At 51.7% G+C, this 21113-nt stretch overlaps 11 protein-coding genes across 11 annotated transcripts; 6 read left to right on the top strand and 5 right to left on the bottom strand.

Moving 5' to 3' along the window:
* Positions 1–359: 359 nt before the first annotated feature.
* N7532_001933 (mitochondrial carrier) lies at positions 360–1249 on the bottom strand (the record flags this gene model as incomplete). Its single annotated transcript, XM_056614427.1, has 2 exons — positions 360–1097; positions 1169–1249. 2 exons carry the CDS (start codon positions 1247–1249, stop codon positions 360–362), a joined length of 819 nt encoding a protein of 272 aa, XP_056479468.1.
* A 677-nt stretch (positions 1250–1926) lies between these two features.
* Positions 1927–2753, top strand: N7532_001932 (uncharacterized protein; the record flags this gene model as incomplete). Its single annotated transcript, XM_056614426.1, has 2 exons — positions 1927–1984; positions 2053–2753. The coding sequence occupies 2 exons, from the start codon at positions 1927–1929 to the stop codon at positions 2751–2753; spliced, it is 759 nt and encodes a 252-aa protein (XP_056479467.1).
* A 488-nt stretch (positions 2754–3241) lies between these two features.
* Positions 3242–4348, bottom strand: N7532_001931 (uncharacterized protein; the record flags this gene model as incomplete). Its single annotated transcript, XM_056614425.1, has 1 exon — positions 3242–4348. The coding sequence occupies one exon, from the start codon at positions 4346–4348 to the stop codon at positions 3242–3244; it is 1107 nt and encodes a 368-aa protein (XP_056479466.1).
* A 706-nt stretch (positions 4349–5054) lies between these two features.
* Positions 5055–6541, bottom strand: tif1 (putative eukaryotic translation initiation factor 4; the record flags this gene model as incomplete). Its single annotated transcript, XM_056614424.1, has 4 exons — positions 5055–6067; positions 6132–6200; positions 6274–6348; positions 6505–6541. 4 exons carry the CDS (start codon positions 6539–6541, stop codon positions 5055–5057), a joined length of 1194 nt encoding a protein of 397 aa, XP_056479465.1.
* Positions 6542–7063: 522 nt separating this feature from the next.
* N7532_001929 (putative F-box and JmjC domain protein) lies at positions 7064–8736 on the top strand (the record flags this gene model as incomplete). Its single annotated transcript, XM_056614423.1, has 2 exons — positions 7064–7350; positions 7551–8736. The coding sequence occupies 2 exons, from the start codon at positions 7064–7066 to the stop codon at positions 8734–8736; spliced, it is 1473 nt and encodes a 490-aa protein (XP_056479464.1).
* Positions 8737–9083: 347 nt separating this feature from the next.
* N7532_001928 (low-affinity Cu transporter) lies at positions 9084–9968 on the bottom strand (the record flags this gene model as incomplete). The annotated part of the gene is made up of 4 exons (XM_056614422.1): positions 9084–9201; positions 9256–9433; positions 9617–9818; positions 9876–9968. 4 exons carry the CDS (start codon positions 9966–9968, stop codon positions 9084–9086), a joined length of 591 nt encoding a protein of 196 aa, XP_056479463.1.
* A 304-nt stretch (positions 9969–10272) lies between these two features.
* N7532_001927 (chromatin modification-related protein EAF6/MEAF6) lies at positions 10273–11195 on the top strand (the record flags this gene model as incomplete). Its single annotated transcript, XM_056614421.1, has 2 exons — positions 10273–10470; positions 10629–11195. The coding sequence occupies 2 exons, from the start codon at positions 10273–10275 to the stop codon at positions 11193–11195; spliced, it is 765 nt and encodes a 254-aa protein (XP_056479462.1).
* Positions 11196–12906: 1711 nt separating this feature from the next.
* ams1 (alpha-mannosidase) lies at positions 12907–16248 on the bottom strand (the record flags this gene model as incomplete). The annotated part of the gene is made up of 3 exons (XM_056614420.1): positions 12907–13388; positions 13429–13538; positions 13592–16248. 3 exons carry the CDS (start codon positions 16246–16248, stop codon positions 12907–12909), a joined length of 3249 nt encoding a protein of 1082 aa, XP_056479461.1.
* An 836-nt stretch (positions 16249–17084) lies between these two features.
* On the top strand, positions 17085–17756 carry N7532_001925 (uncharacterized protein; the record flags this gene model as incomplete). The annotated part of the gene is made up of 1 exon (XM_056614419.1): positions 17085–17756. The coding sequence occupies one exon, from the start codon at positions 17085–17087 to the stop codon at positions 17754–17756; it is 672 nt and encodes a 223-aa protein (XP_056479460.1).
* A 150-nt stretch (positions 17757–17906) lies between these two features.
* Positions 17907–18131, top strand: N7532_001924 (uncharacterized protein; the record flags this gene model as incomplete). The annotated part of the gene is made up of 1 exon (XM_056614418.1): positions 17907–18131. The coding sequence occupies one exon, from the start codon at positions 17907–17909 to the stop codon at positions 18129–18131; it is 225 nt and encodes a 74-aa protein (XP_056479459.1).
* A 2222-nt stretch (positions 18132–20353) lies between these two features.
* On the top strand, positions 20354–20769 carry N7532_001923 (uncharacterized protein; the record flags this gene model as incomplete). Its single annotated transcript, XM_056614417.1, has 2 exons — positions 20354–20462; positions 20504–20769. 2 exons carry the CDS (start codon positions 20354–20356, stop codon positions 20767–20769), a joined length of 375 nt encoding a protein of 124 aa, XP_056479458.1.
* Positions 20770–21113: the final 344 nt, after the last annotated feature.

Below are 21113 nucleotides of genomic sequence, written 5' to 3'. Positions count from 1 at the left end.
GATTGAACCCTCAATGGTGCGAAGCGCTCTCGGAATTCGGGGTCTGTGGATATTTCTCCGATCTCAGGCTCCCGCTATTGTGGCCTCTTACGTGGCCGTCTACCGAAATTTGCGATCCAGAGATTAAACCCCATTTGTTCCTGAAACATTCCACAATTTACTGCTCGGGGTCTCCAAACTAAGACCTGATTTAAGAACTTCAGATATCTTACAAATTTGCTGTCTTAGCTTCCGCCGACCTGTCAATCAACAAAGTGTTAGTCCACTGAATAACGCCTTCGTATATAGAAAAGCTCAGTGCGCCCGAAACCTAGAAGCCAATTGTCAGTCATGGAAAGTCAATGGGAGACCACATAACACTAAGTATTACTCACACTGAGCCGAACTAGCCGTGGCGTAGTTCCTCGCCACAGGGCAGAAGTCCCCTCTTGGGTAACCACAGAACGAAGGCAGTCTAGTGAGCCTCGATATCGTGTACTGCCATCGATTGCCTGTAGTCGTGTCTTGATGGAATCGAACGGCATGGTGGCATAAACCGTAACGACGCCTGCCATGGCACCTGCAAGGACTGTACCGGCCGAATTGGGGACCGAAAAGACCTCCATCTGGTTCAAAAATATGTTGTAACTCGTGAATCGTACCATCGCATTGGCCGATTGTTTCAATGTCACTGGAATAACGCCGCGGTATAGTCCCGACCATCCATTCTTCGCGAGAATGGAAATGATTCCATGGTTAGTTGATCGATACAGCCTCGGACCAGCTCGGTCGTCAATCATCTTGGTTTTGATAGTTTCTCCCGGTGTCACTACGATAACGGCCTCTGCCACGCCTGCGAGCAAACCAGCACACATGTTTCCGATGGGTGTCACCTTGCCCGCTGTATCAGCCGGCATGGAACCTCGAGCTAGGTCGAATGTGAAGAATCGAATTGCTGACTTGGAGGCATTCGAGGAGCAGAATACTCCGCTGCCGGTATAGAGGGCACTGATTCCATGTTGCCGGATAGTGGATGTCAACAAGCGTACAAGTGACTGTGTCTCCGTAGCTCCGGGCTGAAGCAGTTGTTGACGGGTCTTCAGATACTCGGTAGGGTACTATAATGCGTAGTAATATGTCAGTATATCATTCTGTTCCTCTGTGTTCCTCTGAGTCGTGCCTCTCATACCGTGATCAAACTTTCAAAGCCCCCGGCAGCTCCCCCAGCCAGGATAGATTGCAGCGGCGTTACTTGCTTCCGAGAAGACATGGTGGTGCACAGTCGAGCTACCCTTTGAAAGCAGAATACCCACAGCAGTTTGTTCCTGCCTCTAGCAGACCATTAGCATATATGAATTGCGTCATGGCGCTGATCGAACGCGCACCGCCGAGCGTAGGTCAACAAGCTGCGCACCCACTGCGAGCGCGGAGGGGAACAGTCCGACATTGCGAAATCGCAATTGTGACCAAGGAAACCGCCACCACCGTGCCTCCATCGGAGCTCGGCAGACACTTCGGGTGGTGGCCGAGATGAAGAGCACAATTCGGCGGATGTTGGTTGCTCGGTTGGTCCTGAAGTCCCGGAGCGCCCCAGACCCACCCGGAGTGCGCCAGGCTGGGATACTTCGGCATGTCCGACTCCAACACTTCCCCATACTACACGAATTGGCCGGAATTTTGACGGGTGGGGAGCAAATGGGTTCCTCCCTCTTTCCCGCTTCTGTCCCGTATGACGCCGACCAAAGGGTGTCAATCCATTGGGCCAGCCATGAAGCTGCAGGGCAGCCCCGGGATGACTACTATTAGTAGCCCCGGTATATTTTCCCTATCTTCACGCTGGCGACTACCACCCCATTTTCTATGCAGATGCACGAAAACTAGGATAGAAGAACTACTGCTACGACCGTCTCACTCCACATCTTTCAAGCGCATAACTCGGCAACGAAAATGTCCTCGCAGTTGTTCCCAAATGGCGGATGGGATGTCCACCACCACATCTTTGAGCGTAAGATCAAGAAGTCACTGCCCTTCAACCTCCTCGGTCACGCTAAATTGATTTCCTTTTCCTCACAGCTGAAAGATTCCCCTATGACCCCAACCGCCATCTCACTCCGCCCCCAGCCTCGACTAAGAAATACAATGACTTCAAGAAAAGCCTAGGATTGTCGCACTCAGTCTTGACACACGGTCTCTCCTACGGAGCAGACAGCAGGTGTCTCAACGCATTCACATCCGACCTTGGTCGAAATGTCACAAGGGGAATCGCAGTAATCGACCCCGAGACCACAATACCAGCCGAGCTGCAAAAAATGCATAACAATGGCATCCGTGGCATTAGAGTGAACATCTACAGATACGGAGCAATGCACGATCTGGAGCTGCAAAAGGCTACACTTTCAGCTCACGCCAGGGCTCTGAGTGGTCACTTTACCGGATGGAGTATGGCCTTCACACATACACATCCGGAATTTTGGGCAGAGTTGAAGCCCGTCATTGAGCGAGACGTTGTTTCACGAGGAATTCGGCTGGTCACTGATCACTTTGCACTACTGAAAGGGGCTAGTATGTTGCCAGAGGAATGTGAAGGTGATCTCACTCGGCAGCAAGGATTCCAGGCAGTCTTGGGTCTTGTACGCGCTGGTCATCTTTTCGTGAAGATCAGTGGACCTTACCGAGTGAGCACCCAGGCTCCTGACTTTGAGGATCTGAGACCCCTTGTGAGAGTGCTCTTTGATGCGAATCCGCAGCAGCTTCTCTGGGGTAGTGATTGGTAAATACTCCATCTGTTTAGAGGTAGAAGAGTGCTGAGCGTGAATCGGTGATGCTAAGTTCGAATCCTTTAGGCCGCATACACCTTTGATGAAGGTTCGCACGAGGGAAGAAGCTTTGGCAGAGATACCATACTTACAAGTGGACGATCTAGCCTGGCTGAGAAATCTCCGATCATGGTTGACAGATCTGGAGTGGCATACATTGATGGTGCAGAATCCGCAAAGGCTGTATGACTGGTAGGTAGACAGTTTCATTTACTTTCAATATACCAGTTTCATTATCACACTATGCATGAGAATATTTGAGTGGTTCAGAATTGAATTTCCATTTATCAGAATTTCTCGAAACAGACACTCCGTAGATGCATTGGGCACGGTCCCCGACATAACCGCCCCCCGCCCCTCATGAAATAAAAATCAGAGCCGAAAAAAGCACACACCTTTTTCTGGGTGAGCAAGAGGGAGATACTCGATGGGCCTACTGAATATCCTCACTCTTCATCACTGGAAGTAAGATCTTCATCGTTGATAGGCGGCAGGAAAGTGAAGCGGTAGCTTCTGCTTCCATTCGGCAAAAGAACCGATCCATCCTCAAGTTGGTGCTGAAGGGCATACTCCTGATTGGCCAAGTAGATTTCCTCACGACTCAGAATTTCGACGTACTGAGAGACGGCCTCCCAGTTCCATCTTCCTTTACGTAGCCAGTGAACCATTCGCCGGCGGTAAAGCTCGTTGTCTATTCCGGCGATAAAGGCATCAATGATTGCCATCTCGGTTCCCGGGTGAGTCTGCTGCTTTATGCGACAGACATGGCTGGCAATGGCAAAGTAGTCCGCGATAGGAATGCCGCCCTGTTTCATGACCACAGAAAGTTGTTCGTAGAGGTCGACAGGGCAATTCAGTGGAACGGCGGCCTTCTTATTCTTTGGGTAGCGAGGCATGCGCTGATCCATGCCGAGGCTAGGAGAAGTCGAGACAGGTGCCTCGCGAGTCCTAAAGGACTCGTGCAAAGCCTTGGGCAAAAGAAGGCGATGTACCTCTGACAGATCAACAAGATTGTTTGCTTCACGGAGCTCGCGAACGGTTTCGTTGACGAGTGTACTGCCAAAGCGTTTCTCGAGCGCTTTGTACACAGTATCAATGATCTGATCATGCTGTCCATTGTACTCATTGTAGAGATGCTGGAAACCGTACTTCATATGATTCAGAACGCACCGACGCAATTGCTGCTCGAGAACCGACGCTTCGGTGGGAATTTGGCTGGGCCGTGAAAATCCAAGGCGGCGGAGAGCCGCAGCTGCTTCGGCCCAAGCGTTAAAGTGGTCAGCAAGAACCTCGCGTCCTCGCAGCTGGTCTTTTATCAAGGTCCCAAACTTTATGAGAGTGTCAAGATCGCGTCGCAGCGCGAGTCGGAACGCATGCGTGATGTTCGCGGTAAGATGATCGCTCAACTGATGCTGTTCCTGCAGCTGAGAGATGAAATGAACCATGTGCTGGTTCTGGCGTTGCAGTTCGAAGTTATGAAGCAGAGTCACCGGGGGGAGCAGGCGCAGGACTGGAGTGGGCACACCCTCCACGATCTCTGCGGACGAGGCCATGGTGGGCCGTCGAAATCGCCCACGGACCTGAGAGAACTGGAGGCCGAATGTTGGAAAGAGACCAATCAAAACATGTTGCGGGCATACTGACCTGGAATGGAATCAAGCGTTGAGCAAACTTAGACGTGCACGAAGGGAGCTGGGGGGTGAGGGATGAAGAAGGTTGGTGGTGGGTGGATGGATAGTGAGAATGAAGCGAAGTACAACGGGGAACCCCGTTGACCAGGACGACAAACGCGCAGCAGCCTGAGGCAGCGGGCAGCCACCCCGTAAAATCACAGAGAATAGGAAGAATCCCGCGTTGTATGCCGCTTAAGTCCATTTACTCTACCTTGTAGAAAAACAACACCGTGAGGAACAAGTCACATTTTGGCCCGATCTATTTGATTAAGTATCTTAACATCGGCGTCCTTAACCAACCAGAGCGAGCTAGATACAGAGGAAACGGAGAGAAAATGCAGAAAAAGGAAAACCGTGACAGCAAAAACGCATAAACATGTCACATCTCCGGAAGTGCAGGGGACATAGGAAACCATAGCAGTGACCCGAGGCCAGCAGAATCTCGTCTCATTGCACCGAGGACAGTCATCGACTGACCCCACCAGGCCAGCTGCGTGCGGAAATGCGTTGGGAAACACAGAAAGCCACTTTTGACGCAGGTTCTGCGATCGTAATCCGCATCAAGACATAAAAGGTGTTAGGGTGTTTAGATGAGGTCGGCAACGTTCATGGGCATCTCCTCGACCTGGGTGCTGTAGAACTGCTCAATCTCGCGGAGCATGCGAACATCGTCGGCGGTGACGAAGTTGATGGCGACACCCTTACGACCGAAACGACCACCACGACCGATACGGTGAATGTAGTTCTCACGGTTGGCGGGAAGGTCGTAGTTGATGACCAGGGAGACCTGCTGAACATCGATACCACGGGCCAGAAGGTCAGTGGCGATCAGGACACGGGAAGAACCGGAGCGGAACTCCTTCATGATAACATCACGCTGGCCCTGCTCCATGTCACCGTGCATAGCGGAGACAGTGAAGTCACGAGCAGTGAGCTTGTCGGTGAGCCAGTCGACCTTGCGGCGGGTGTTGCAGAAGATAACGGCCTGGGTGATGGTGACGGTCTCGTACAGATCGGAGAGGGTGTCCAGCTTCCACTCCTCCTTCTCGACGGCAATGTAGAACTGCTTGATACCCTCAAGGGTAAGCTCCTGCTTCTTGACCAGGATACGGACGGGGTCACGCATGAACTTGGTGGTGACCTCGAGGACATCCTGGGGCATGGTGGCGGACAGAAGGGTAACCTGGGTGGACTGGGGCAGGAGCTGGAAGATGTCGTAGATCTGCTCGGTGAAACCACGGGACAGCATCTCATCGGCCTCGTCGAGGATGAAGAGCTTCATGTGGTCGGTGCGGAGGACGCGACGCTGGATCATGTCGTGGACACGGCCGGGAGTACCGACAACGACCTGGGGGCCCTCACGGAGAGCGGTCATATCCTCGCGGACGTTGGTACCACCGATACAGGCGTGGCAGTCAAGGGTCATGAAGTCACCAATGGCAACAACGACCTTCTGGATCTGCTGAGCCAGCTCACGGGTAGGGGCAAGGATAAGAGCCTGGCATCCCTTGATGTTGGGGTCAATCTTCTGGAGAGCGGAGATGGAGAAGGTAGCGGTCTTTCCGGTACCGGACTGGGCCTGAGCGATCACATCGTTGCCTGTATCGCAAGATTAGAGCCCGATCTTCAAGTACATCGTGTAATTCCAGGAGGGGAAACCTACCCTTGATGATGGGCATGATGGCGCGCTGCTGAATGGCGGAGGGACGCTCGAAACCGTAGGCGTAGACACCTGGGGGTCGTCAGTAAATGAAGTTTCTGCATACCCCGCCATGGGCGGGACGGGTGGTAACGATGTCACATACCGCGGAGCAGCTCAGGCTTGAGTTCCATGGAGTCGAAGGAGTCGGTGATCTCGTCATAGTTGGACTCGATCTGACCTGTACATAGGCGCAACCAGTATTAGCCGCGTGGTTCTTATCGCTTGTGGGTTTAGGGGGGTTCTCTTTTGACAGTCGCCACTCTAACCGCAAGGGGTCCAAAAAGCGCGACAGAAGACAATATCCCAAGAAAAGCAGAAAGAAGGGGACACATACCCTCGGGGAGGTCCTCAAGACCCTTATCGTTCGACATGTTGGCGGTTGGAGGGAAGTTGATCACAGGCGACTTGTCGCTGTGATCGTGGTGGGGTGAGAGTTTTTAGCGAACGGAGTGGGGTTCGCTGAGAGTAGGTGCTAGTATCAGGGCTCTTCAAAGGAGAAGAGCGCGACAGATACTACGGGTGAAGGTGTGTGGTGAGTGAGATGTGTATGGAGACACAAGGAGGTGGGAAAGAAGAAGAAAAAAATCGACTGCCGGCCGGCCGCTATTTGCCAGCGACGCTTTTTTTTTTTCAAGGTGGGCGGGTACCTCACCGCCTGCCGTTTGTGGGGCAACCCGCAAGCGAGCATTGTTCCTTCCCCCAAATGACTGCTTTGTTCTCGCCTCGCCGTGACTACTACTGGATCACGTTCTGTGGGCCTTGCTTGTTCTTTTCTTTTCTTTTTTTTCTGTCATCGCCCTCGTTGGTTGTTGCGCTCGTTTGCGGTAGCCGTGGGGGAGTGCTCGGGCCGGCAGAAAAAAAAAACTTGAAGCCCTAACCAAGAGTGGCGGATAATGCCTGACATCACAACGCTACCGATTTATCCACCAGCCCAAGACGGGGATCACGGCGATGAGGCCATCCCCAGCCATCCGTTGGGCGTCAAGCCTAGTGGCAACGCCCTGCTAGCCTCGTGGAGTCTCCGCAGCGCCATCGGATCCTTCCAGTTGCTGCCAGACGATTTAATTCTACTACTATTGGAAGAATTGGACGCCCCCAGTCTTCTACGGATCGGGCGCACATGTAAAGCCTTCTACGCCTTCACACGGGCGGAAGAATTGTGGAAGGCTCTTTTCGTCGGGTAAGATACTCCTTTCTACTATGAGTCAGGTCATTAGCACTTGACTGGTCGCATAATGATGAGACGTGGCTGCGGAACTATATATCCGTGGGGGCGGAGCCACGGTGGGTGCGGATGCGGCTCAAGTGGCATTTGATCGACTCAAAGTGCCGACAACCCTTTGACCTCGCATATAAGCATGACACTAAACTGAGTCACAGGTCGCCGCCAGCAACATTCACTTGGCGAGGATCTTGGCGATCCACCTATCTCAATTTGCCTGCCTCGAAAGTGCCCATGGTGGATTGCTCCCATCTGTACTCCGATGCACTCTACCGACCCTTCAATTGCGCCCACATTGTGTTAGATCCCTATGTCACCAAGATCCCTGCACGCAACCAAATCCCGCGACTGTCAGACCTCTCACCAGGAGAATTTCATGAGAAATGGGCTGACACTCCCTTTGTTCTAACCGAACCCGTCAAGTCATGGCCCGTCTACAAGGACTGGACCGTTGGCACCCTGTTGGGCCGCTACGGCCAGGGCACATTCCGCGCAGAGGCTGTGGACTGGCCCCTGCGAACCTACGGTGACTACATGGCCGACAACGCGGATGAGAGTCCTCTGTATCTATTCGACTGTGGATTTGTTTCCAAAATGGGGTTGGCTGTCGGCGCACCGGAGTCAACTCCCAACGCGGCGTATTGGCCACCAGCCTGCTTCGCCGAAGATCTGTTCTCGGTCGTAGGAAGTGACCGACCCGATCACCAATGGCTCATCGTCGGGCCGGAACGATCGGGAAGCAAGTTCCACAAGGATCCCAATGCCACAAGCGCGTGGAATGCAGTCATCCGTGGACCAAAGTATTGGATCATGTTCCCCTCCGGCGACAAGCGACCTCCGCCACCCGGTGTGTATGTATCGGATGATCAGAGCGAAGTGACCTCGCCACTAAGTATCGCGGAGTGGCTTCTCAACTTTCATGCAGAGGCAAGACGTACTGCCGGCTGCATGGAAGGTATCTGTGGCGAAGGAGAGATTCTGCACGTCCCCTCGGGCTGGTGGCATTTGGTCGTAAATCTTGAAGCATCCATTGCCATTACTCAGAACTTTATTCCCCGTGCGCATCTCGGTGCAGCCCTCGACTTTCTGTCTAACAAGGCCGATCAAGTCTCAGGGTTCCGCAAGAATGTGGTTAACCCATACGAGAAGTTTATCAGCGGCATGCGTGAGACATACCCTGAGCTCCTTGAGCAAGCCCTGGAGGAGCTGCAGAAAAAAGCAGAGGGAAAGAAGCGCAAGTGGGACGATATTGTCCATGGAAAGGCAGAAGGAGAGACAGAAGAACAAAATGCTGGAGGTTTCAGCTTTGGATTTGGAGACGATAGTGATGTTGAAGTGCCATGAACAAGATACCACATATAGAACGATTATCATTTACATCTGCAGCCTTGCAATACCACGCCACAAGGGGAGCTTCAGAGTGTACCATAGCAATCAGAGTAGTCCTACCAAACTAAACACCGGGATGCCTGTGTTAACTCGCGCATTTCATGTACTTAGTAACACTAGAGCTGGACCCAACAAGCGAGTCTAGCACTCAAAATGTGAAACGACATCTCATAATGTTGAATTTCGACTATCATGAACGTGGTAATACCACAAAGACCGGTAAGTCGAATCCGTGCGAAAGAGGATCGATTAGAGCTTAGTAGAGACCGTGAACGCCAGGCTGAGATATTTTTCCGAGATGATCAGTGGCAGGCAACAGTCTTGGAAGCCGGAGTACCGTCAGCGAAAAGTAGGTACCCAACAAATGCGCCAACCGCAACAGCCAGCATGACCGAGCCGTTGTAGGTCATGAAAAGAAGCCTGGAAATAAACGCATTAGTAAGAAGGCCTATAACATGGGCAGTGGCAACTCACATGATGAAGAAGCTGTAGAAGACTTGAATGGCATACAAAGCAGCCAGCGTAAATCTTCCCTGCCGTGCGACAGCGGCTCTGTTATCCCGTCCTACAAGCAGTGGTGAGCCTTCGCCAGTAACGGATGGACGAGCTGCGGCGGGGACATTAGCGGTAGCGGGCTGGGGGATCCCATCGTCTGCAGAGCAAAGATAAATGAGAGCTTGCTCAAGCATGAAGCCAGAAACAGGGGGGCGAAATGTGTGATCATCACTGCCATCCTACACCAACATCAAGCCAGCCGCATCACCGTCCAAGCATTTCCCGATATTGTCCGTATCCACCGAGATAAGAGGAAGGGATGGGAGAGGGGGATACTTACCAGAAGTGGATGAAGTCGCGACGAATGCATTGAGGCGTTGATTGTGAGCGGCTTCGTATTTACGGGTGATTTGTCGTACGCCCTCGTAGCCGGCCGTGAGGAGAACGATGACGATGAGCGATAGGATAAGGGAGAGGGGGCCGGTAATGCGCCACTGGCGGAAGATGATGCACAGGTTCTCTGATGACCAGGTGAATATCATCTACAGAGAATGAGAGAGGTTAGCTATCAGGTCCATTTCAAGTGTAGGAGTACTTGCGTTCATGTTGCACTGGCCCATGTCCATATCCATATCGCCATGGCCGGTGTGGCCGTGGCCCATGTCGTGCATGGCATGCATGGAGTGATCCATTGTGAGCGAGTGCCTGAGTGAAAGCGAGAATCAGAGAATCAAACGATCAAGACGATGATCGAAAAGAACCCAAGAGGATGAGAGAACAACACGACGTAAACATCCGCTCACAATGCGTGACACCACCGCACTGCAAACAAGACAAACATCCTCGATAAGGCGCCGCGATATTTGGCTGCGATCGGACCTGAGCTTCGCAATCCCGCAATTGCAACACCCAGTCTCCACTCACCACTGCATTTTCAGACTGAATACAGCTAAGACCGAGGTTGTTTCTGCTCCGAATTCTAATACGACCAGCACCATGGCCGAGAGTGCTCCCGCCCCGGCGGCCACGCCCACCACCAACGCGCCCGCCGCACCAGCCAATGGTACAACCGCAGGAGCCCCGAATGCGGCCGCCGACTCGAATGCAAACAGTCGCGGACTGCCATACTATGAGAGGCTGCGACGGGATCTACGGGACACAATCAGCAAGAAGCGGCTGATGGACAAGAGCATGGTGAGTCGCAGAACCCGCAGTGGCCATGTTAAAGTCCCTGGACCCCGGAGGCTGTCGCTCGCCTTTTGGGGAAAAAGTACGCGTCGCTGTTGCAAATGGGGTTTTTTTTTTTTTCAAAGTCCGTTACGAATTACATGCGCTAACACTGATGACTGTAGGCCCAGCTCGAGGATCAGATCTACCGGTTCGAGCAATCATATCTTGAAGAAACAACCGCAGGAAACATCATCAAAGGATTCGACAACTACATCAAAGGATCCTCCAGTGGCTCAAGTCTCGGCGCATCAGGTCTCAGTCTGGGATCTGGTGTCGGTGGACGGCGCAAGGCACAGGTCACAGATGCGGACCGGGTCTTCTCGCGGAGTTCCGCTAGCTACATGATGGTGAGTGAGAGAAACGCCCCAGCCCAACCATCTTCCAGAAGATATCCCAGAAGGAAGAGACTGACATTGGGATCCAATAAGGATTCACCTGGCCCGTCATCTGCGCAGACGACTCCCTCCCACGCCGCAACACCTACTTCCACACCCGGCGGCAACGCGCCTTCGAACAAGAGCAACGGAGACTCTGCCTCTGCTGCCGCTAAGACCAACAGCGGCTCGTCCAAGAACAAGAAAAAGTCTTCCGGTGGATCGAAGAATACCAAGGGCAAAAATCAGACGGAGGAGCTTTCGGATGAGGATAAACCCACTAAGAGGTTGAAGGTCAGCTATGGGAGAGACTAGATGGCTGTTCTACCTATCATTGCATTTTACACTTCTTATTCGGACGGAGTTGGGCTGGTATGGAGATTTTCTTCTGGAGTTTCTTGAAACAAAGCCTTGGTGTTGGGACTGGGAGGGTTTACGGTGATTTTATTCCTTGTACATTATCCAATACGCTACGCTTTGAACATCAGTGATCAATGGCCAGAGTTTCTTCGAAATGTAACCACTCAAGCTTTTACTAGTGAAAGACTTTGGTTCTCCGCAAAGCCTCGCTCTTAGAGCTTTGGCACCTTAAAAGCAATACAGCAATGTTGATCAAACACCGAATCTGGCATAAGTTGATCCTGAAAACTTGTCAGCCCTACTGCCAGGCTCTGTTGCACGTCATAACTTGCCTCATCTGTGGGGCTTTTGATGTTATAGCGACTCCAAAAATGCGCCACCAAAGAACGAGAGGCTTTCATAGTCCACTCGGCCTTAATTTTCCTGTCAAGGCTCGCATATCGCCAGCGCAATATTGACCTATGTAATGAGATGTTTTGAATCCCTCCGGAAGTGTCAATTTTTTTTTTTTTAATTGCCTTCGGTGAAGCTCATACACTGCCATGTTAAGCGTCACTTTGTCCGAGTAAGTGTTTGTAGCCTCGTACAGGAACCGGTATCCTCAACCTCTTCTCCTCAACCTCTTCAAATGGCGTAGGAACAATTTTAAACTTCTGAGAAAAGACATCGGCACTGCCCAGTACTAACTAGCTTGATCAGACATGCAGTATGCCTGAGGCAGACGTGTTTGTCGGCGGCACGGCGAGAGTCCTTCTCTGCTGGCAGATGCATATCAAAATAAGGTTGCTGCAGTGGTGGTACGTAGAGATGCGCCGCGCTCAGCCGCACTCAGCGAGGAACACTACCTGGTCCCAAGGCGTTGGGCGAGGATGACACCTCCAAACTACGTGAGTGTGGATCCCAGCAGCTTAGGGGTACATTTATGCCAATCGACACATTAACGATAATGATTCTTCTCCAAGTGACCGACAAGTCGATCAGTTGATGAGAAAAAAGAGGGTCACGTCGATCGGAGGTAGTGTAAGCCTGATGACACGGTGCGACGAGGCATGCGCAAAGCACATAGGCCAGGTCGCGAAGGACAAAGATTGATAATAATCAAAATGTCTTCTGGAGAAGACTTTCAGAGATTAAACTGAAAAGAACAGATACTACACTTGATTTAAGCCAAAAGGCAAAGAGAGCTGGAGGAGAGAGAAGGAAGAGAGAAGATCGGGAAGGCAAGCGGTATTTACCCTGACGGCTGGGTAAAGGGCTTACCGCTATGTACGTATTTTATCGACTGTTACAGGCATTTCCCGGCACGAACCCTGTAATTTACGTAAGGGATGACTTGAAACAATCGTGCGTTCGCATCACGTGAGAATAACGACCACACTAATCGGAGTGGGCTGGGAGCAAGCATCAATGAAAGCTGCTGCATTTTGAGAAGACGCGATTCATCAAAATCCCTTAAAGCCATAACTTGTTCAATCACTCATTGCAGGTATAGTGTAGGATTTAAGGTAGGAAAGTGTCATACGATGAGATACTCAAATATCTGTTCTGAAGCGGAAAAAATATATACATATTCTGGACAGGAACTATGCTAGAAGCAGACAGTGTGAGCCTAAAACGAAAGTCATTGGCAAAAGCTCGACTGCACCGAGCCAAGGAAAGAGTTAAATCAAAGCTGCAGTCGGAAAGTAGCGACTTCAAAAGCCCTGAGCTCAATATCACATTGCACAGCATTCCCGGACATTGCCTTCTTTGTCTGCAACTCCTCCTCATCATCCTCGAGGACATTGCATTTCCAAACCTTCTGAATCGGCAATCCACTATGAATCGAACCACGAGCCTTCCCACCAAGAGACTCATAGATACGTACGACGATGCTCTTCCCACTGCGCGCAGGAAGATCACCCGTCGAAACATCCTCATCATCCTCGCCCCGCTTGACGACGTCCAGGACAAGAGACGGCGCACCTTGAATCGACACAGCCTGGAAAGCAGCATTACACTCCATGGCCTGTGGGTTGCCCGCTTCAAGAACCAGAGGGTGATTGAAGTTATACCCGGCTCGAACGATTCGAGCATCGAGCGCGCCAGAATGAGGGAGAACTGCGTAGCGAATGCGGTGGCGGCCCATGTCGGCGTGAGCGTCGGGGGCTTTGGGGGGCGCGTAAGAGGGAGAGGCGCATTAGGTTACCACAGGTAGCGAAGCCGTACTTAGAGTCGTTCAGGACTGATACACCGTAGCCATTCTCGGAGAGGTCGGCCCATTTGTGACAGCAAACCTCGAACTTTGCCATATCCCAGCTAGACAAAGAGAGTCAGCATCAGAATCAATAAAGGGCTGGGGGAAGTCAAACCTTGTATTGTAGTGAGTAGGACGTCGGACGATGCCATACTGAGTTTCATAAGACGCTTCTGTGTTGGTGATGTCCACTGGGAACTCGACCTTCAGGAACTTCATCGTCTCCCGCCACTCCACCTCGCTCTCAAACTCGACGTAGGATGGCTCAGAGGACACCGCCGCAGTGAGGCTGATCGATGTTTTGATCCAGCTTTTATCGCTGATCTTTGTCTCAGTCACAACGCTCACTCTGTGGCGGTTACTTTCTGCGATGACAGTCTTGCCACTTGGGAGCTCTTTTCGGGATTCAAGGTGAAAAACCTCGACATCCCAAGCTTGCCAGTAAAGGGGCTTGTCATCAAAGATAACAAGTTGACCAGCTTTGCCACCCTTGGCTATGATCTCCCTATCTTCTTTAATATCAAAGAGTGAGATAATCACACCGTCCTGGACATCGACCTTAAGCTTAGAGTTGGACAGTCGGAAAAGGCCGGGCTGGATCTCAGAAACAGTGACTGCGGCAGTGGTTTCGAAGTCAACGCGCTGAGCCCCGATAGCACCGGGAGCGCCGTTGACTAAGAAGTAGCTGTCAGCATCTGAAGTGGAGACACCTGGGTCCTTCACAAGCTCGCAGCGAGGCCAGGGCAAGGTATTCAAGGCAAAAAGGCCCTCGCTCTTGCTTTGGCCAGTAAGTCCTAAAGCTGCAAGAGCATCCTTGCGAAGCTTGCTTCCAATCTCAAAAATCTCAGCGTATAGCTTGTCTGAATCATCGTAGCACATCTCGATGGAGCTACCTGGCAAGCAATCATGGAACTGGCAAAGGAGGACGCCCTCCCACATTTGATCAATTTGCTCCTTCGGGTAACGATATTCCTTGCTTGAGTCACGGACAGTAGCAAGGGTCGCAAGGAGTTCAATCTCCCGCAACAGGAATTCAGATTTGCGGTTGTTACGCTTGTTGTTTGCCTGGGTTGTGTAGGTTCCTCGGTGCAACTCGAAATAAAGCTCTCCATACCATGTCGAAAAGTCAGTGCCACTAGTAGCGTTGGCCTCTAGCTTATCAAAAAAGTCATCAACAGAATCTCCCATCTTTACACGCGGGAGGGTACCGATCTTGTCACTCAGACCACGGGCTCGGCGCAGTTTTTCCAGATGGCCGAAAGTAGGGCCACCCCCACCATCACCCTTTCCGAATACAAGTAGTGATGATTTGTCCTTGTCCATAGACTTGTGCTGGGTCACACTGCGCTTGAGATCGCCAAAGTGTGCCTCCGCAGTGTAGGTCTCGGCGGGAGCCATATGGCACATTACCTGGCTGCCGTCCAACGCGACCCATTGAAAGGTTGTGTGAGGAAAATTGTTGATGTTATTCCAGCTGAGCTTCTGAGTGAAAAATCGGCTCATGCCAGCTAGGCGACAGATCTGAGGGATTTGCGTGGAGTAACCGAAGGTATCGGGTAGCCAGAAAGTGGTGCATCGTTTCCCAAAATGGCCCTCGAAAAATCGTTGACCGTAGAGAAACTGACGTACAAGAGATTCGCCGCTTGGCATGTTTGTGTCGTGTTCTACCCAGCTGCCGCCGATCGGTTGGAAATGGCCTTTTCGTACCCATCGCTTGACACGGTCGAAAACAGAAGGGTAGAATTGCTTTAACCACTTGAACTGTTGTGCTTGAGAACATGTAAAGCGGTGCTCTGGGTAACGGTCCATGAGGTCGCATTGATTTGACCACGACCGTGCTACCTTGCGCTTGGTTTCTGCCCAGGGCCAGAGCCAACATGTATCGATGTGGCAATGGCCAATGGCGTAGACGAAAGGGGCCGTATCGAGGTCATAAACCTCGGAGGAGTCCACCTTGTCACCAATATATTCACGCGCTATCTTTCTGGCCTGGAGAATCGAGTCGTTGTTACCATCGCCGGCGATAAATGCGTCGATCATGGCATTGCCGACCATATTGGCTTCATGGGCCTCCCAGGAGTCTGCAGGGAATTCTCGAGCAGCGTCTCCGATGATCCAAAAGTCATAGAAGAGTGCCCGGGCCTCTAGGTTGACTGCGGTGATCTGCGCTTTGCTGAGAGTATACTGCTTGTCAGGGTTGGGCGGCTGAATCGAGTCGCCTCCAGGGGCGTTGCCGAACATCCCGTTGCAGGCCATTTCAATGTAGAATGTATGCTCTTTGCCATCGCACCAGCCGTCAGGAATGATCCATTCAATCCGCTCTCCGCCGCCAGTCAAGCCTTGTAACGGATGCCCATCTTCGGTCCAGACCAGCCCTTCGTTGTTAGCATCCCAGTGAAACTCGAGTCGTTCTTTCGTGCGCATATCCTCGGGAATAGTCAAGCGAATTCGGAACCAGTGGGTGGACCAGCTGGGACCAAAGGAAGCTCCTATTTGAGTAGGGGTGAATTCGTGGGAGGTCGCCTCCTCGAAAGACGGGCGCTGAAGGTCCGGAACCGAGTAGACCGAGAGTTTGACATGTTCTCTATCCGAGTTGACGGCTTCGAAATACTTGGAAACAAGATTCTGGCCTTCATATTGGCCTGTCGAAGTGAACTGTTTCAGTCGATCGGTGTAGATCTTGGTGATTCGCTGGCCGACTGGACGTTCGGCAAGGCGGGGAAGGGAGTGGTAAGCTGGGGTGGGGGCAATATGGGGAGCTTCTCCACCCATGTTGGTGATGTAGTAAGTGAGAATGGTAGGATAGAAGTAAACTGAGAGACTGAGAGAAGGATAGAATTGAGGGTAGCACCGTGGAGGATACGCACAGTAGACAGGAATGAGTTGGAGTTGGAGAGAGACGAAAGGGAGCTGACCCGATGCGGCGTGACGAAAGCTCAGGAATGCGGGGACCATCGGTCGATGCTAAACCACGTTGGGTAAGCGTGGGCCCGCAATGCTGCCCCGCTGAGTCGATCAGTACCCTACGGTAGAGTATACAATGTACCTTGGGTGCTTAATGTATTATAGTATACAGTGCGAGGTCTAGGAAAAAGCAAGGAGGTACAGGAGGCATCGGTCTCTCCATAGAAGTGACAAAGCCAGCTTGGCTGAATTGCCGTCGAGGTCCGCCTTTCCTTGTTTGGGTGTTGGACGTGCCTGCCTAAACGAGTACTTACCTAAGCCCACGGGCACTTTACTGTTGTGCCCCCATCTGCCTTCTCTTTCTACTTTCATCACAGCCAGATGCGACATCGCAATGGTGAGCAGTCCAAATAGGGCCTTCACAACCTTTATCCTCGCACACCAAATCTTTCCGCCTCTGTTCGGTGAGTAACCCAACCATGTCGACGGGCTCTATTGGCCCCCTTCTGGGGGAGCCGACTCTTGAGACCCTGCCAGCATAAATTCAATTTCTAATCCTGTCGTTCGTCGACTATACCAGTTTGAAGTCGGCGATTCTCGCATCCAAAAACTTCAAAGAGCGATACGCGACAAGTCGGCGACTGCTCCTATCTTACTGTCTCCAAAACACTCTGGGAAGCACCGTCCAGGACAATTACCTGGCCATGCTGAGCGGCAGTGTGAAATTCCAAGAGCTCCGCCGCTCATCATCGCCGGAGAGAATTGCGACAATCCTGATGCACGGGCCCCGGAGCGAGCTCATCACTCCCACGGCCGACCCTACGAAGTTCCCGCATGCTCTCACCCTACGAGGTATGACTTTGATGCTCGAGTTCCACGAACGAAATGTCATGCCGCTTACCCGAAAATACATCAGGTGGGCTCTTTCCCATCTTGAAAGGAAGCCCGAGGTCCGAGTAGGTGAGTTTCCTCAAAGTCTTACTTCCACCGAGGAGGCTCGTGTGACAAGGACCCTTTATCGATATCACCTTTGTGCAAACTTGCTTGGTATTGGCTGCCAGCCCTTTACAGACCACAATGCAGCTGATATTCACAGAAGTATCTTCGGCACGGACATTCTCAGATGTCTGGATGTTTTGTACCGCTCATGGAAGATCGAAGAAATTTGCAGCGTTGTCACCTTCGCCGAATGTCAGTACAAGGGAATTATGAATAGAGATATCTTCAGATTCGAGGACAGTGATCCCGAAACGAGTGACCTAATCCCGGAGTTCATATTCTCCCACATTGGATGGGCAAACTCTCAGCTTGTTGAAATCCCGCTTGGCTCGCAAATTGCGAATGGGTATGTATCCCAAGGCCTCGGGCTTCTCTGAGTTGTCCTCAGCCCCCCTAATCGGGGAACAATCATCACTCAATTGCAGAAAGCGGCCAAAAAGTGGGCTCCTAGCCGTACTCTGACGCGGAGAAACCAGGGGTCAAAACAAAACCTTTTCCCATCCGAGAAGGACGCGAAAGAGAGGAGAATGGACCCGCTGCTTTTCCAGGGAGACAGGGATATTGATCCAGAGGGTCTCTGTCCACCTCCTGCGTGGACGATGCTCAACAGCGACATGTATTCCAACAAAGTCGGGGCCTACATCCCAAAGTCCCTGGTTTCATGGGAGTATGTCATGTGGGATGCAGAGACCCTCCGGAAGATGCGCGCAGATAGAGCCGTCATCCTCGCGGCCGGCCACGGACTGCAGTGAACCAGCACCTTTTGGGGCCAAGAGAACTTTTTATTTTCTTTTCTTTTCTTTTCTTTTTTTTTTTTGATATTGTGTGGTACTCAGTGGGATACTAGTAATGACTTGGGATGAACTCTGTACGATATCAAAGATGTGGGAATATACTCTGGGAAGTCGCAGCAGCAAGAGAACTTTGTTCGTCCTCATCATCAAGTACCAAAAGATTCCACTTGTAGAGAAACAGGACTACGCCAGCCTGCGTCAGTCGCCAATCGGCGATGCTATTGGATGCCGTTCAAAATGGATTACTCCATGCACTCGAGCCCAATTCTCATTTCAGTGTATCTGTCATACCTGGGAATATTTGATTCAAATGTGGTCAACATAGGTACACGCGATATTGCGCGCGGAGGGGATGAAGTGATATATGACATAATGACAGTGTGGTCAATTCTAGAGACAACTAAATATGGTAAGCCTGATACCCAGAGCTCCGGTGAGTGAATTCCTAGAGAGCAACAAATGCGAGAAATTCGGACCTTGTGTGCCCAGGTGGCAGGACCTTAGGAACCTGAAGCTGTCAAATCTGATTAGACAATTGTAGCGTTCTGAAGTAGAAACGATTATTATCGCTCACAATAATCTGCCGGGGTGTTTGTCAATGGAGTGAACTCACGCATGTGGCTGGACAAAGATTGTTGGGCGATAATTATGGGCTGGGCTGGTCATGGGCAGCGAAGTGGGTCGTCGTGCATTGCGAGGATCGAGTTTTCGGTACCTATGTCGCCATCCGAGCAGGGAAAGCCGTACCCTGCTTTGCTGAATTGACAGCTCAACACGCAGTACCGGTCGCACGTTACCGAGACCCCAATGGAGTGTCAAGGTAATCTGCTTCTCTTGCCCTGTGGACGGCGCCTATTTGGTTGCGCAGCGTCAAATCCATATTCAAGCCAGCAGAGCTGTTATGCAAGCACGGCCGCAGTGGATTGCACTGATCTTTGGAGATGAGATAAATTCGATAGTGATAAGTTTCAAAAGGGAACAAGGGATCTGTCAATGTCCATAGTTGGGGGGAAGGGGAACTGCGCGTGGGTCATGTTTTCTCCGAGAGTTAGGTGTGTCAGTTGCAGCGCGATGGCAGTCGACCCGCGATTCAAGAATATCGAAGTCATCCCAACCTCTTTGCGATTTCAGTCCGAGTTCATCCCGGAACGTAGAAGTGCTTGAGCCTTTGTCGAGGGACTTTTGTCTCGAAAGCTGTTGTTAGCAGATACGGTGGGTCTTCGAACAACGTGTTTCGCTCGTTACCATGATCTGGCGTGCTCGTGGTATACGTTGGAGGTCAGAGCCCAACCCTTAAGGAGGTTTAGAAACCGTCAATTTAGGCTAGCCTTTTCCAAAATTATCTGGGACAAGTGCCAGATGTACCAAAGAACTGGGATGGGCCGGTCGATGGGTTCGAGACACCGGTCTCCACTCGTGCCTGATGCCGATTAAGCGGCCGCGAGTCACCCGACTGTGCGAGATTTGCGCATGGGTCGACGTGGTGATCACAGACAGCCCCAATGCGGCCTGATATTGATAGCTTCCTATCTTGCTTTTTCCATATGCTACCCCCCTATCGACATTCAACATCTTGTAGTCAAGTAGTCATTGTGGTTGGTGGTGCTCGGTAGTTGTCGTCTCGCGGTGGCGATAAGGCTCGCTCGAACAGACGGCGCGGCCGCCCACGCGCTTTTCCAGCCGGCTGCATTATCAAATTTTGATATTGGATGGAGCTAACTGCGATAGGTGATTTTCTCGGGACACCCAGTCGATAAGGGCGAGATTGGCCTGGTACATCCACAGGGCTGCTTCCCACGGGCGAATTCATTGGACCTTCGCGCCCCTCAACGCCCACCTGCGACCAGAATTTGTCTGGAAGGTTGCCAAAGAGAGTATGGTAGAGATATCAGTAGCGGTCGACGAGTCATGGATAGCTCCGCGGTATGTTGCTTATCGCATAGCACGACTGTGTTCGAGACCGCGTCCAAGATGGGCGCGACGGGTGGCAAAGCAAAAAATGTCGCACGGCATCTTTGTTCCGCCGCCAATCTCAACGCAGTATGGCCCCCATGCAGCCCAGCTGAGCTGTTGAGCTCCCCCATCTATAAATCCAGCGAGAAATCAGTTCACACCCAGTCGAGCATTCCAGCAGCAACTCGATCTCTTCTACAATCAACTCAAATCCATCCACTTTCACCATGGCCGACGAGATTGTCGAGTTCGTTCCCCTCCTAGGCTTTCAGCGATACAGACCCTACTTCGATGAAGTCACAACTCCAAAAGCTGTGGATACCGCAAACGCTCTAGGTAAGTTCACACCCACAGAGGACTACTCAATCGCACAACAGAAGATCTGACAAGCATCCCAGCGCACCAAGATGAAGCACCAGCCCCATCAACCGACCGCGTGTTTACCATCGACCTCGGGACTGGACTGAGCAATACCATGCTGGATGACCCTATCAAATTCCCGAGTGTGTCACGGAGGTCTAGTGGCCAGTCGAATATAACCTCGAAGGACGACGAACCGCGACGCAGCAAGAGCCCCAAGGGCCGCTGGTTCGGTTCCGTGGGCCAGTGGTATCAGCGCCGTCGCGAGCGAATCTCCAACTGATCCAGTCCTCCTGGAGCGATGAACCATATAATATTCTACTCGAAGGGCGGTTGAACATCACTTCGAACCCTTCTCGATCACGTCAACGTCCGGTCCTTCCTCTCTTCGTCTGACATGACTCAGCGACGAAGTCACAAGATCTGGCCATAGGAACGAGGGATAGCCAAGCACCTTGGCAATCGGAAGTTGAAGAATCTCCAAAAAAAGGCACACCGGGCCATATAATTTCACATTTTCGGGGCGATGAGAATATCCAAGGCGGAATAATGTCTACTTCATATTCATAATGTCGGAAAAGCAATAATGCCTTCTGGCAACGATCATAATGTCTGCCAAAGCAAAAA

Source organism: Penicillium argentinense (assembly GCF_028826775.1).
Source record: "Penicillium argentinense strain IBT 30761 chromosome Unknown utg000002l_segment0_segment0, whole genome shotgun sequence".
Taxonomy (NCBI): Eukaryota; Fungi; Ascomycota; class Eurotiomycetes; order Eurotiales; family Aspergillaceae; genus Penicillium; species Penicillium argentinense.
This window is presented reverse-complemented; position numbering and strand designations above follow the sequence as displayed.